The 11,042-nt window shown below is 39.7% G+C and overlaps 1 protein-coding gene across 1 annotated transcript in view; it reads right to left on the bottom strand.

The window, feature by feature from the left end:
* Window positions 1-1,229: 1,229 nt before the first annotated feature.
* The window catches only part of Slc27a6 (solute carrier family 27 member 6), a 42,476-nt gene continuing 32,663 nt past the window's right edge, over window positions 1,230-11,042 (bottom strand). Inside the window, exons 6-10 of the mRNA XM_051200995.1 lie at window positions 8,970-9,060; window positions 5,149-5,347; window positions 3,887-3,984; window positions 2,822-2,952; window positions 1,230-1,673 (exon numbers count right to left, since the gene is read on the bottom strand). Coding sequence (XP_051056952.1) covers window positions 1,497-1,673; window positions 2,822-2,952; window positions 3,887-3,984; window positions 5,149-5,347; window positions 8,970-9,060 — 696 coding nt within the window. The 3' untranslated portion in view covers window positions 1,230-1,496. The remainder of the gene's footprint in view (window positions 1,674-2,821; window positions 2,953-3,886; window positions 3,985-5,148; window positions 5,348-8,969; window positions 9,061-11,042) is intronic.

Here is an 11,042-nt window from a genome sequence, read left to right as displayed (position 1 = left end):
GTGGCCACCCCAATGGCTGAACTATTTTCCAGCAGACCATTGCCCCTGAAACATTGCCACCTCAACATTGTACACTGGAAGCCAGTGTACACAGGCAGCCTGGAGGTTGACACACTCCAACCACGACCAATCCTTGCCTCTTTTCCTGTGGATGACACTACTTCACCTTACCGAGATTAAACGCAGGTCCAAGTGCCCCCAGCTTGTGGCCAGCACACTGTCCCTCACAGAGTTCATGTGCCCCGTGTTTCAGGTGACTCCTCACATTCCTGTTCAGACTGGCTGTTATGTCTTTGACCTTGGTGGCAATTTCTGCTGTCCTGTGTCTCACTCTTGTGGTCCCTGCAGCCCTCCAGAAGTTTATCCCTAGTCTTCTTCCATTTCTACAGCTGCCCAGTAAGGGCATGGGCTCACCCAATCCCCTGCTCTGTGCAGTCTACACTTTCACATTGGTTTTGCCTCTTTAGTGTGGGGTTGAGAGAAAGGAGCTATGAGTATATACATATCTTCTGTCAGGTTATTTTTTTTTTCTTTTTTTAAGTTTACACTTAAAATCAACACAACAAAGACCCAAATCACTGTGCTAGAGAGATGGCCCTATAGATAAGAGCACTGGCTGTTCTTCCAGAGAATCTGGGGTTCAATTCCCAGCACCCACATGACAGCTCACAACCATCTAACTATAGTTCCAAGGAATCTGATGCCTTCTTCTAGGCTCTGTGGGCAGCAAAAACAAACAAGGTGCACAGACGTACATGCAGGCAAAACAACCACACACATAAAATAATAAAAAAGTTAAACATCCAAATCATATATTATTGAAGACGGTTTTATTGAGTTACAAGATAGAGCACATAAAAATGAACTGAGTAAACATTTTATTATTCATTGAAAACTAGAATCTTCACATATTAGAAAGTATTTTAAGTGACTGTTAACTACTTATGTAGTATTTGAAATCTTCACTATTAAGGCATTTGGTTATGTACTAAATCTTCAAATTAAACAAAACCAGCTAAAGTGTATATGAGATGAAGCAAATTCAAGCCTTATTAAACAAAAGGAACTTTTGCCTGTGAAGGAAATGTAGTACATGCTGAACACTACTCCCCCATCTGAGTCATGTAGTAATACTGTGGACTGTTTGGTTTTACTTCCCACATGCAACCAGAAAACATTGTACTTGTCATAGAGGTCTCCAGAAGGAGACCACATGCTATGCTGTATGCCACTTTCTGGTGATCCTGGGCAGCAACTGTGGGCAGCATCCCCGAGTCAGCCTCATGACCATAAGGTGAATCTCTCATATTTCATGGCTCACTGTGCTGAGACATATGGGCCTTGAAAGCTTAGTTATAGCAAATGCACTCTTCATGTATAATATTTTCAATTTATGATTGATTTATGAAAGGAACCCTCCCTGGCTGTCAATCAAGAAGCTCATGTGTCTTCCTTCGTCTTTCCCAGGAAGGAATCAAAGCCCCATAAATAGCATCCTAAAGTTTAAGCTCCTCTAACATTATCTGATTATAAATTTCTTTGGTCAATGGAACATAAGAGCTTTTCAAGTTATCCATGAAGTAAAGTGGGTCAGTGATCTTCAGTGGATGAAACCCTTCTTCCACCAATCGCATCTTCTGCAGCTTGAAAGTCTCTGTTGTTTCCATCTTATCCTAGGAGACAATTATAGATCTCAGTGGGACGTCATTAATATTCATGGAGGCTGCCTCAACTCCTTACCATATTTTGTATCTACTTAACTTCTTTATATTAATTTAACATTAGAAATAGAAAACTTTCATTCACCTGTAAGCTTTATTGAAATATTAGCTTACTGAATACACAATTATTAATGCAATCAATAAAATAAGCATGCTTGAAATACACATCCTATTTCATATCAACAGCAAAACAATATTATGAATGTTCAATATTGTAATAAGAGTTAGAGTTATAAAAGACAAAACTTATGATACAAGTTTTCTCAGGAGGTTCTGGTAATGTGTATCTCCGAGTGAAACAAAAGGACCAAGTTAGCTTTAATTCAGCCATATTGAGTGCTATCACATTTAAAATTTTTTGTTATGGGAAAAACTATCTTGTTAGGAATGTGACTTTAATTTTTCACAAAGCAGTTGTTTTATTCATATGGGCAGAAGTAAGTTTTAGTTCTGTGTTTTCTCACATTACTTATTACTATAATTAGTTTGTTCTATGTATTTTTTTTTGAGACAGGTGCTCACTATGTAGCCCTTCCTAGTCTTAAACTCATTATGTAGAACTCAGACAGCCACTTGCCCCTGTCTCTGACCCTCGGGTGCTAGGACTAAAGGTAATTGCAACCAACTTCTGCTGCATAAATATTTTGAGATTTGAATATGAAGCTTTAAATGTTAGGCTTTCTGTTAATTGTAGCAAATGAAATAAAATTCATAACTGTAATAACCAGTGTTTTGTTTGTAAAATTAATGATATTAAGAAAGTTTCTAAACACTGTCTTCAGAAGATATGTACAAGATACAGTTTTGACTTGCCACCCTTGGGGAGAGCATCTGTTTGTTCAGAGGTCCTGGCTAAAGAGGAAAAGAGCAGCTCTACAGAAAGGATAAAGATAAACCACAGCATCCTTATTCTTCTGACACAGCTTCAAGTCTAGCATCAAACAGCATCAACTTGATATCTTCCTGCTTTTCATTCTCAAAATTTACTAATACAAGTAAAATTTACACATTACTTAAAGGAGACAACAGTATTTTGCTACGACCCACTTTTGGGTTCTGGTTCTTACATTTGACAATAGATTTTGAAATTGTAAAATTACCTGAATTCTTAAGAATCTTGGACAGGCATAAGCTGGTAGAGATGTTACAACTTGGTCATACATCTTTTCTAAGTCTAAAGACTTGTTTGGCTTTAGAATAATAGAAGTCATTCCTGCTTTTCCTTCATAACCTTGGGGGAGGGTTGAAATAAAATCGATATTATTATGTGAATTTTCAGAATCAGCCCTGTCACACCCTCACTGCTACAGAGACACTTGGTCGGTTACAGAGGAAACAAAGCGGCTGTAACATAACTTGAGTCTGTGTCTTTCCCTGACATACATCTAATTGCTAGAAACAACTGAACAAAGGGAAGACCACACTTTGCCCTTGACTGTACTACAGAAATGAAACACAGTAGATTATGTATAATTTACATCCCACCAACACAAACATTAAGAAAGGACATATTTATTCAGAAGTAACTATAGCCCTGCACAGATGTACATTTTAATAATTAATGAAAAACAAAGGGAATATGTGAAGCTAAGAAAACTAGAAATGGGTTTCTGACTAAGGCACATTGCTTACTGACTGTCATGCCATCTGCAGACTGCAGAGGGCTGATGCATCTCTCCAGTCCTCAGGGTCAGTTTCTGAATCTGTCCCCTCTTTCCTCTGCTGCATCCCTGCCCTCCCCTCCACCCACAGGATAGCAGGAAACACTGCCCTGCCATTTGTACAAAAGGACACACTTCGATGACATTTAAACTAGAACGTGGTCCTGTTCAGCGAAATGCGCCAACAGATGCCATAACAAGAAAACTGAGATGATTACAAAGATCAGCTTCAACAACTTTCAAGCTGTAAGTCCCTGACCAGATTTTCTAGCTCCTGCCTAAAGACAGGCAAAAACAGGAAAATTTCTCTATATCCTGCCTCTAATGTGTCCATAAGGTTTCTTAGTTTACTCAGGGGCATTGCTTGCCAAGACAAGATGAAAACATTTTAGAATATTAATTTTAATATGCACAATTTTAAGTATTGATTAGGAAAGTAACGAGACCTAAAGAGGACATGTGTGCTCTCTTCTACAATTCTCAGAGTCATCAACATCCACATACCTGGCACAGGCACACCATACACATTTGCTTCCTGTATGAAGTCCAACCTGCCGATCACATCAGCGACCTCTGTGGTTGCAACGTTTTCTCCTTTCCACCTAAAAGACAGGCATTTCCAAGTGAGAGCACAAGCATATGAAGAGCCGGTTCCCACTTAGGGTTTCAGTGACTTGCATTTGGAGCTGTGAAGCAGCACCTAGTGGCCAAAAATAACTAGTTTCCAAGTAAAAGCCATGTCTACAAAAGCATTTTGTTCAGAGTTCGATAAAATCAGCAGCTGTGGCTTGGTTAAAATAACTTAGAGTTTTATTGGTATAAATTGTTCATCGTTAAATATTTTTTTAAAAAGCCATAAAAATAAATGGAGATAAGGAGGATATATCTGTACAAAAATCGCTATTTTGCGCAATAATAAAAATTAAGTTTAAAACTGTATTTTTTGTAGTAGTAGTTGAAAGAAATACTACACTTACCTCAGTACTTTAACTCACTTTAATTTCTAGGTATTGACTCTCTCAGTTCTGTCTTTTTAATGAAGACAATTCTAAAATTTATTCCCTAGTTGTCTATTCATTCACGCCCTTGTTAAGTACCTACTCTATGCTCTTGACTAGTCTATAGTCATTGCACAACAAAGTAAAATAAAATTTTTAGGCAGGCTAAGACAAGCTTGAGAAATTAGAACATAACATGTAAAGACAAGAGGGTGGCAGTCTCAGTTTCAAAATCTTTTCATTCCATCATAAATAATTTCAGGACTGGTGAGACACTTCTGTGAATGGAGGCACTTGTCTCCAAACCAGAATTCAATCCCTGAAACAGGCATGGCGGGAGGAGAGAAATGACTCCCCAAAGTCACATGCATGTGTGGCATGTACTCTCCCCACCAAGACCAAATGGAGACATAAGGGATAAGAAATGAATGAATGAAAAAAAAGAGAAATGAGTGAATGAATGAACGCTCTTACAGCTTTTCTGATTAATCCTCTCACCATTACACAGAGTACTTCTTTTTTACCCTAATTCTAGTTTCACATGTCACTTCTGTTTTTTATAGCCTACTGATTTGGTACAGGCTGATTAGTTTAAAACAATTATGGAGTTTGATATCAAGACTCAACTCATAGAAACAGATGGTAAGTGAATCTTTGAGTGGGGAATCAGGACTCCGTATGTCCTGTAGTAACATCAAGGTCTCAGCACTTTCCACACAAGAGGGGTTCACAGGCACAGGACCAGTGGACACCTAGAGTCATTCCTACCTGAAAGTGTCTCCAATACGGTCCCAAAAATAAAGGAAGTTCTCATGATCTTGGACCATTAGGTCTCCTGTATTGAAGTAAACATCTCCCTTCTTAAAAACATCAAAAAGCAGCTTGCTTTTTGTGTGCTTGTAACAGCCAGCATAGCCAAAGAAGGGATTTTTCGTATGTACACGAGAAATAAGAAGTCCAGGTTCTCCTGCAAGAGAAAGGGTCATTTTTTTGCAGCCATCTGATCTGACAATTATCATTACAGACACTGCACTGAATCAAGTTATAGCAGAGAAACCCAGCTATTATGGTTCTTATCTTTCTTTGTACTTGTTTCCATCCTACTTAATGCCATTCATTCTTTGTGCTTATATCCTTCCACAAACAGCTTTGCAAAAGTCAATGACAAAAGAATTATATGAAAAGGAAATGTGAATTTAATTCTTCTTATATTCTGGGTTGACAGACTAAAGATAATGTCTCTTGGAATTGCACATATTTTTAGCTCAATTAATACTGAGAACAAATAACTCTATAAATTTAGTAAGCTAATAATAGCAGTACATATTAGTGACCATGTCAGCTCCACAATTACAATTGTATTTAATTTTATTAGCAATTGTTTGAACTGTTATTACAATTCTTATTTCACTGACAAAAGAACTAATGCCAAGAAGGATCATGTCAGCTTCAAAATCGGAAAAAGAAGTAGATGTAGAACTCAAAATGAAGGCTTTATGGTTTTGGATCAAAGAGTCCATGAAGCAGGCTGACCCAATTAACACAGGAGTAGAGTGTTTAGTCCTCTAGGATGTTATTCTGGAAACACTTGACAGGGAAAGGAAGGGCATTGAAAGATTTCCCATCTCATGACCCTTATTAAGGCCACTCACTCTTAGACACTTATCTGAAATCATTATTCCAGTCAAACCTATTTAATCAAAGCTGTGCTTGCTGATCCGCAAGATGAGATTACATTTGAAATAAAGGAAAGCAGCTTCCACAGCAGCAGCCTTCAAGGCTGTTGCTACCTCCTTCTGGACTAGCTGCAGTGGTGTGAAGCATCCCATAGGGCTCTTAGCAAGGTTTGCACCATACCTCTCTGGATGAAGGCGTATGCTCAGCTCCCACAGATCTCCACTGACTCATTCTCGTCATTTACTTCCCACTAGCACCATCCATACCAGCATCGTCACCATAGTCATACTGCACACTCCATCCAACATCACTGTTCTTACAGCATTGCCCGTCTATCCATCCCCTTCTATTCACAAACCCCTAAGAAAGGTCTTGGTTACATTTTCTTTTCACCAATGCAGAAAGGAAGGCAGACATAGCAATGTGCCCAGTGTCATGCAGCTGTAGAAGTCACACACACATAAAAGTGGCGTGTACGCTTCAGGACAAGGCCCATCCCTTTAAAGCCTCACATATATTGTATAGTCAGTCTCTCAGGCTACACTTAATATTACAGAATTTAAAAAAAAAAAATCTTTTGTCTTCTTCAAAGTTTATACTGTTTGTTTCTACTTCTGAGAATGTAGATATTACTCTTTTTTTCTGCAAATTATTGTAAATGCTTGCATAGGTCATGGTGTTTTCATGTCTTTCCTGATGAGGCATAATTTACACAATGATACAATGTTATAATATAAAGTAAAATGCAGTGGCTCATCATGAGGATTCCAAAGTGGAGTCAGTCAGCATATTTAGAAATGGTGGAATTATGCAAGCATGTTCCCAAGGCTCAAGTTCCAGTTTCAGATTTCATGGTGATTATGAACAAACACACTACAAAGGACCTCAGGTTCTCCAAATCTTTTCCTCTTGGACAGTGTCTGTGGCATTGAATGAAAAGACATTTAGAAATGTTTGCTTTATTATTTGTGTGTGTGTGTGTGTGTGTGTGGAGTGTGTGAGTGTGTGTGTTTGTGTGGTGTGTGTGTGTATTTGTGGAGTGTGTGTGGTGTGTGTGTATGTATGTGTGTGGTGTATGTGTGTGTGGAGTATGTGTATATGTGTATGTGTGGAGTGTGTGTGTTTGTGTGGAGTGTGTGAGTGTGTGTGTGTTTGTGTGGTGTGTGTTTGTGGAGTGTGTGTGTGGTGTGTGTTTGTGGAGTGTGTGTGTGGTGTGTGTGTGTGGAGTGTGTGTGTGAATATGTGTGTGGAGTGTGTGTGTGGAGTGTGTGTGGAGTGTGTGTGGAGTATGTGTGTGTGTGTGTAGTGTGTGTGGAGTGTGTGTGTGGAGTGTGTGTGTGGTGTGTGTGTGGAGTGTGTGTGTGTGAGTGTGTGGAGTGTGTGTGTGGAGTGTGTGTGTGTGAGTGTGTGGAGTGTGTGAGTGTGTGTGTGGAGTGTGTGTGTGTGTGAGTGTGTGTGTGTGTGAGTGCAATCGAGTGCAGGTGCTCTCACAGGCCAGACATTCATATCTCTTGGGACTGGAGTTGCTGGCAGTTGTGAGCTGCCTGACGCAGGTGCTAGGAATTAGAGCAAACCTCTGTCTGTACCATTTCTCCAATCACTAAGATTTTTTTTAAGTAAACAATACCTTCTTTTGCAATCTTTCCAGTACCGGTAAGAGAAACAGAACAACTTGTTTTATCACACTGAAGTAAGATCTAGGAAGTCACCTCTGGTAGAGTGCAAGGCAGCCTGAGGGACTGCCTCATACTGGGATGTTGCTCACATCTACATAGACAGCACCTCTAAACAATTCTAAGTGCACATCTATATTTTTGTTTTTAATGATGACATGGAGGTAATTGGGACCTTTGTTTTCAGCATCATTTCTAAACTGAAATGTTTAGATAGTCCACCTTGAGAGAGGGATAAAATCGAGGAGAGTAGGAGGCAAGGAGTCATGAAGGTTTGTGTACACCATTTATTTGTCAACATGAGGCTGGTGAAATAAATAATGTCACTTCTGATTTACATATGGAAATGAGCCTCACATCAGCTAATTTGCCCACAGTTCCTAAGTGTCAAAACCCAAATTTAAATCAGAGGTGGCCTGACTTCTCCTTCTACCTAGGATGACAAATTAATTTAATATTATTAGTAATATGTGATATAGACATTTGCCATGATTACTGTTAGGGGATATTTAATCACAGTGTTAACCCCGAGTTTGCACTTGCGTTGATTAAATGCAATTAACCTTGGATCAGGAGGCTAAGTTAGTAACTAGCTGACAGGAAGTAATCATAGAACATCAGAGGGCACCTAGGGATGGAAGGACACAGGAAGTGGTAGGGAGGGATTTGGAATGGCACAGCCTTTTCTGGTTTGGTGGAGCAGAAAGGTCAAAGGTTTAGCTAGTTGCTGCTCAGATTCTCTGGGATGGCACAAATTTTCACCCAGCCTTTGAATCTTGAGTCTTATTTATAAATAGAACGATAGAGGTTTAGTTAAAGCTACCTTTAGTGGCAGAGACAGGGCCTGTGCCAGTGGGAACAGAATTCCCCTGGGTTGTAGTCTGAGTAGCCAGGCTGCTGCTAGAGGTGCAGGTCCTTAACTGCAGAGTCAAAGTTGCTGGCTGTAACAGCAATAGGTTAAGGCCCAGCCACTGTGCCAAAATTAAAGCAACAGACTACAAACTAGATGTGTATATAAACATAAATAAAAACCAAAAAGATGCCACTTTACAGTTTAACAATTTGGCACTTACACAGCCTAACGAGGGCTCTGCAGCCAGCAGGTAAGCCAGTCCGCCTGCGCTATGACTCAAGGTCACTTCCATCCCAAGCAGCCTTTCTTCCTTTCCTGAACTCAGCAACAGTCATGTGTGAATTCAGGTTCTTTGCTTAAAATGACATATTCATGATTCGTCTTACCCGTTCTCACATGGTGACACCAGCCTTCATCGTTCCTCATTGGTTCATCTTTTTGAAAGTCGTATGTTACCAACTCAAAAGCAAAAAACAGCTGCAAACCGAAAGGAAGCAAAAAACACATGAACATTGGTCTGTTTTTGCAACAACAGGAACTGCCAGTGTATTCCATGCTCAATTTAAATGAGGGAATTTAACTGGCAAAAAATTAAATAACGATTTGAAGTTGAAATGGAAGGCATTTGTAAGCAGGCCCCCTACCTGGCATTCGTTTTTTTCCCTTTGTGCTTTGCTTCACCTGAGCATTTTAGGCTTCACCACAGGGAATGAAAGAAGCTGCAGAAGGTACCCAGAACTGGTTTCCTCATCCTCCTCGCCATGCACAGGAGGACCTGTTTCTAAGCCTTTGAAAACATCTCCTCTAAAAGGAAATTTTAAACAGAACTAAACGATGAGCTCTGAATTATCAGGGTTTCTGTTGGTGGTGGTGTTTTCCTCCAGGAAAGTGACCAACTGCCTAAGAACTAGAGTAACTTGACAACTGTTTGGCTTTACTCTGGGTCTTTCAAGTCAACTCCTCTAGACTAATGTGTAGGAGTTTGCCTACCATTGTGGCATGAGAAGATGTGTTTGGTAGAATGTCCTACTCACTCAAAAGCCAAGCTAAAGGATGTCCATCTCTCTCATCTTCAAATGGTTCTAGCTGCCCCTGTGATGGTTACATCACAGTGTCATACTGAACACACCCATTCTATCAAGTCTGACCTGCCAGTGAACTAAAAATTGTTCACTCCAACTGCCTCATTATATTTATAAGGAAAGAGAGGTTTTATTTTATTGGCCATTTAAACATGTAACCTTATTAAACGGAATTAGAAAACAGATTTAACATGGAAGGAATGAAATGGGGTGAGATTAATTATAAGGTCAGGTAAATGAGGAGGAAAAAATGAGGAGGGGGTGATAAAAATGCACAATTAGAACAAGTAAATTTAAAAAATAAAAAGAATCACTAAGATAGATATAATAGTAATATCAAAATATAAGTAAAGCAATATCTGGTGCTTAATATTAGTAAAAATAGCTTGTAATCAGATCCACAATTCACTATCCAATAGTTTTTAAAATTATACTTAGTTATTTACTGTGAGCGTGTATTTGTAAATGTGTATGGGCACATGTGTGCCATCATACGGTGTGTGTGTGTGTGTGTGTGTGTAAGGGAGGGGGGTCAGAGTTGATTCTTTCCTTCTGCTATGTGGTTCCCAGGATAGACACCTTTATCCAATGAGCTCTCTCACCATCCCACAAGTCATCATTTTAATTCAGTTAAATGACAGCATCTAAGGAACAATGGCTCTGGGAGTACCTGCTACAACTACACCCATTTCTATCATCAGCTGCATAGATATCTATGTTGTTAAGGAACCAAAAAATTCTTTTCCTCAGTTAATACATGAAGAACTTGAAAAAAGGCACCTAGGTTATAAAGTTCAATAGCAGTTGAGCTGCACTGAAACTGGCTCTCTGTGTCTGTAGCTGAGAATTTTGCCTTGAAAATGATACCTGCCCCCTCCCTCAACTTCTTTTTCATTGTCTCCAAGAGCTTGCAGTGCTGTTCTTGTTAGGGATGTGCTCATTTGTCTCAGCAATCAGATAGTAACAACTGGACTTTTGAATGGGGTTTCTAAGCCCGTGCCAACAAAGCTGTGGCTGGGCTTTGGGTTACACAGTTGCTGCATCCCAAGAGCAGGAGGAAATGGAGGTCAGTCATGTGGGCTGCAGAGGTTTTCTGATTCTAGGAGATAAGACACATAGCCTTGTCCTTGATACTCTCCTGGGTTCGGACCATGAGCTGTTCCCTTGGCTGGATTTAGACTGTCCTTTACCTGTGATAAGCTGTCACCTAGAGTGTAACAGCTTCCAGTCAGCTGATCCCTTGTCATCTTCAATCCCAAGGGTGGCCTTGAGGCTCCTGGATTTGCAAATGATGTCAGAAATGTAGTCAGAAATGTGCACTGACTGCATTTGGTGAATTTTGCTCATGGTGGAGAGATGATTAGTTTACATTTAAGA

This window comes from Phodopus roborovskii, unplaced genomic scaffold, assembly GCF_943737965.1.
Source record: "Phodopus roborovskii unplaced genomic scaffold, PHOROB, whole genome shotgun sequence".
In the NCBI taxonomy this organism is placed as follows: Eukaryota; Metazoa; Chordata; class Mammalia; order Rodentia; family Cricetidae; genus Phodopus; species Phodopus roborovskii.
This window is presented reverse-complemented; position numbering and strand designations above follow the sequence as displayed.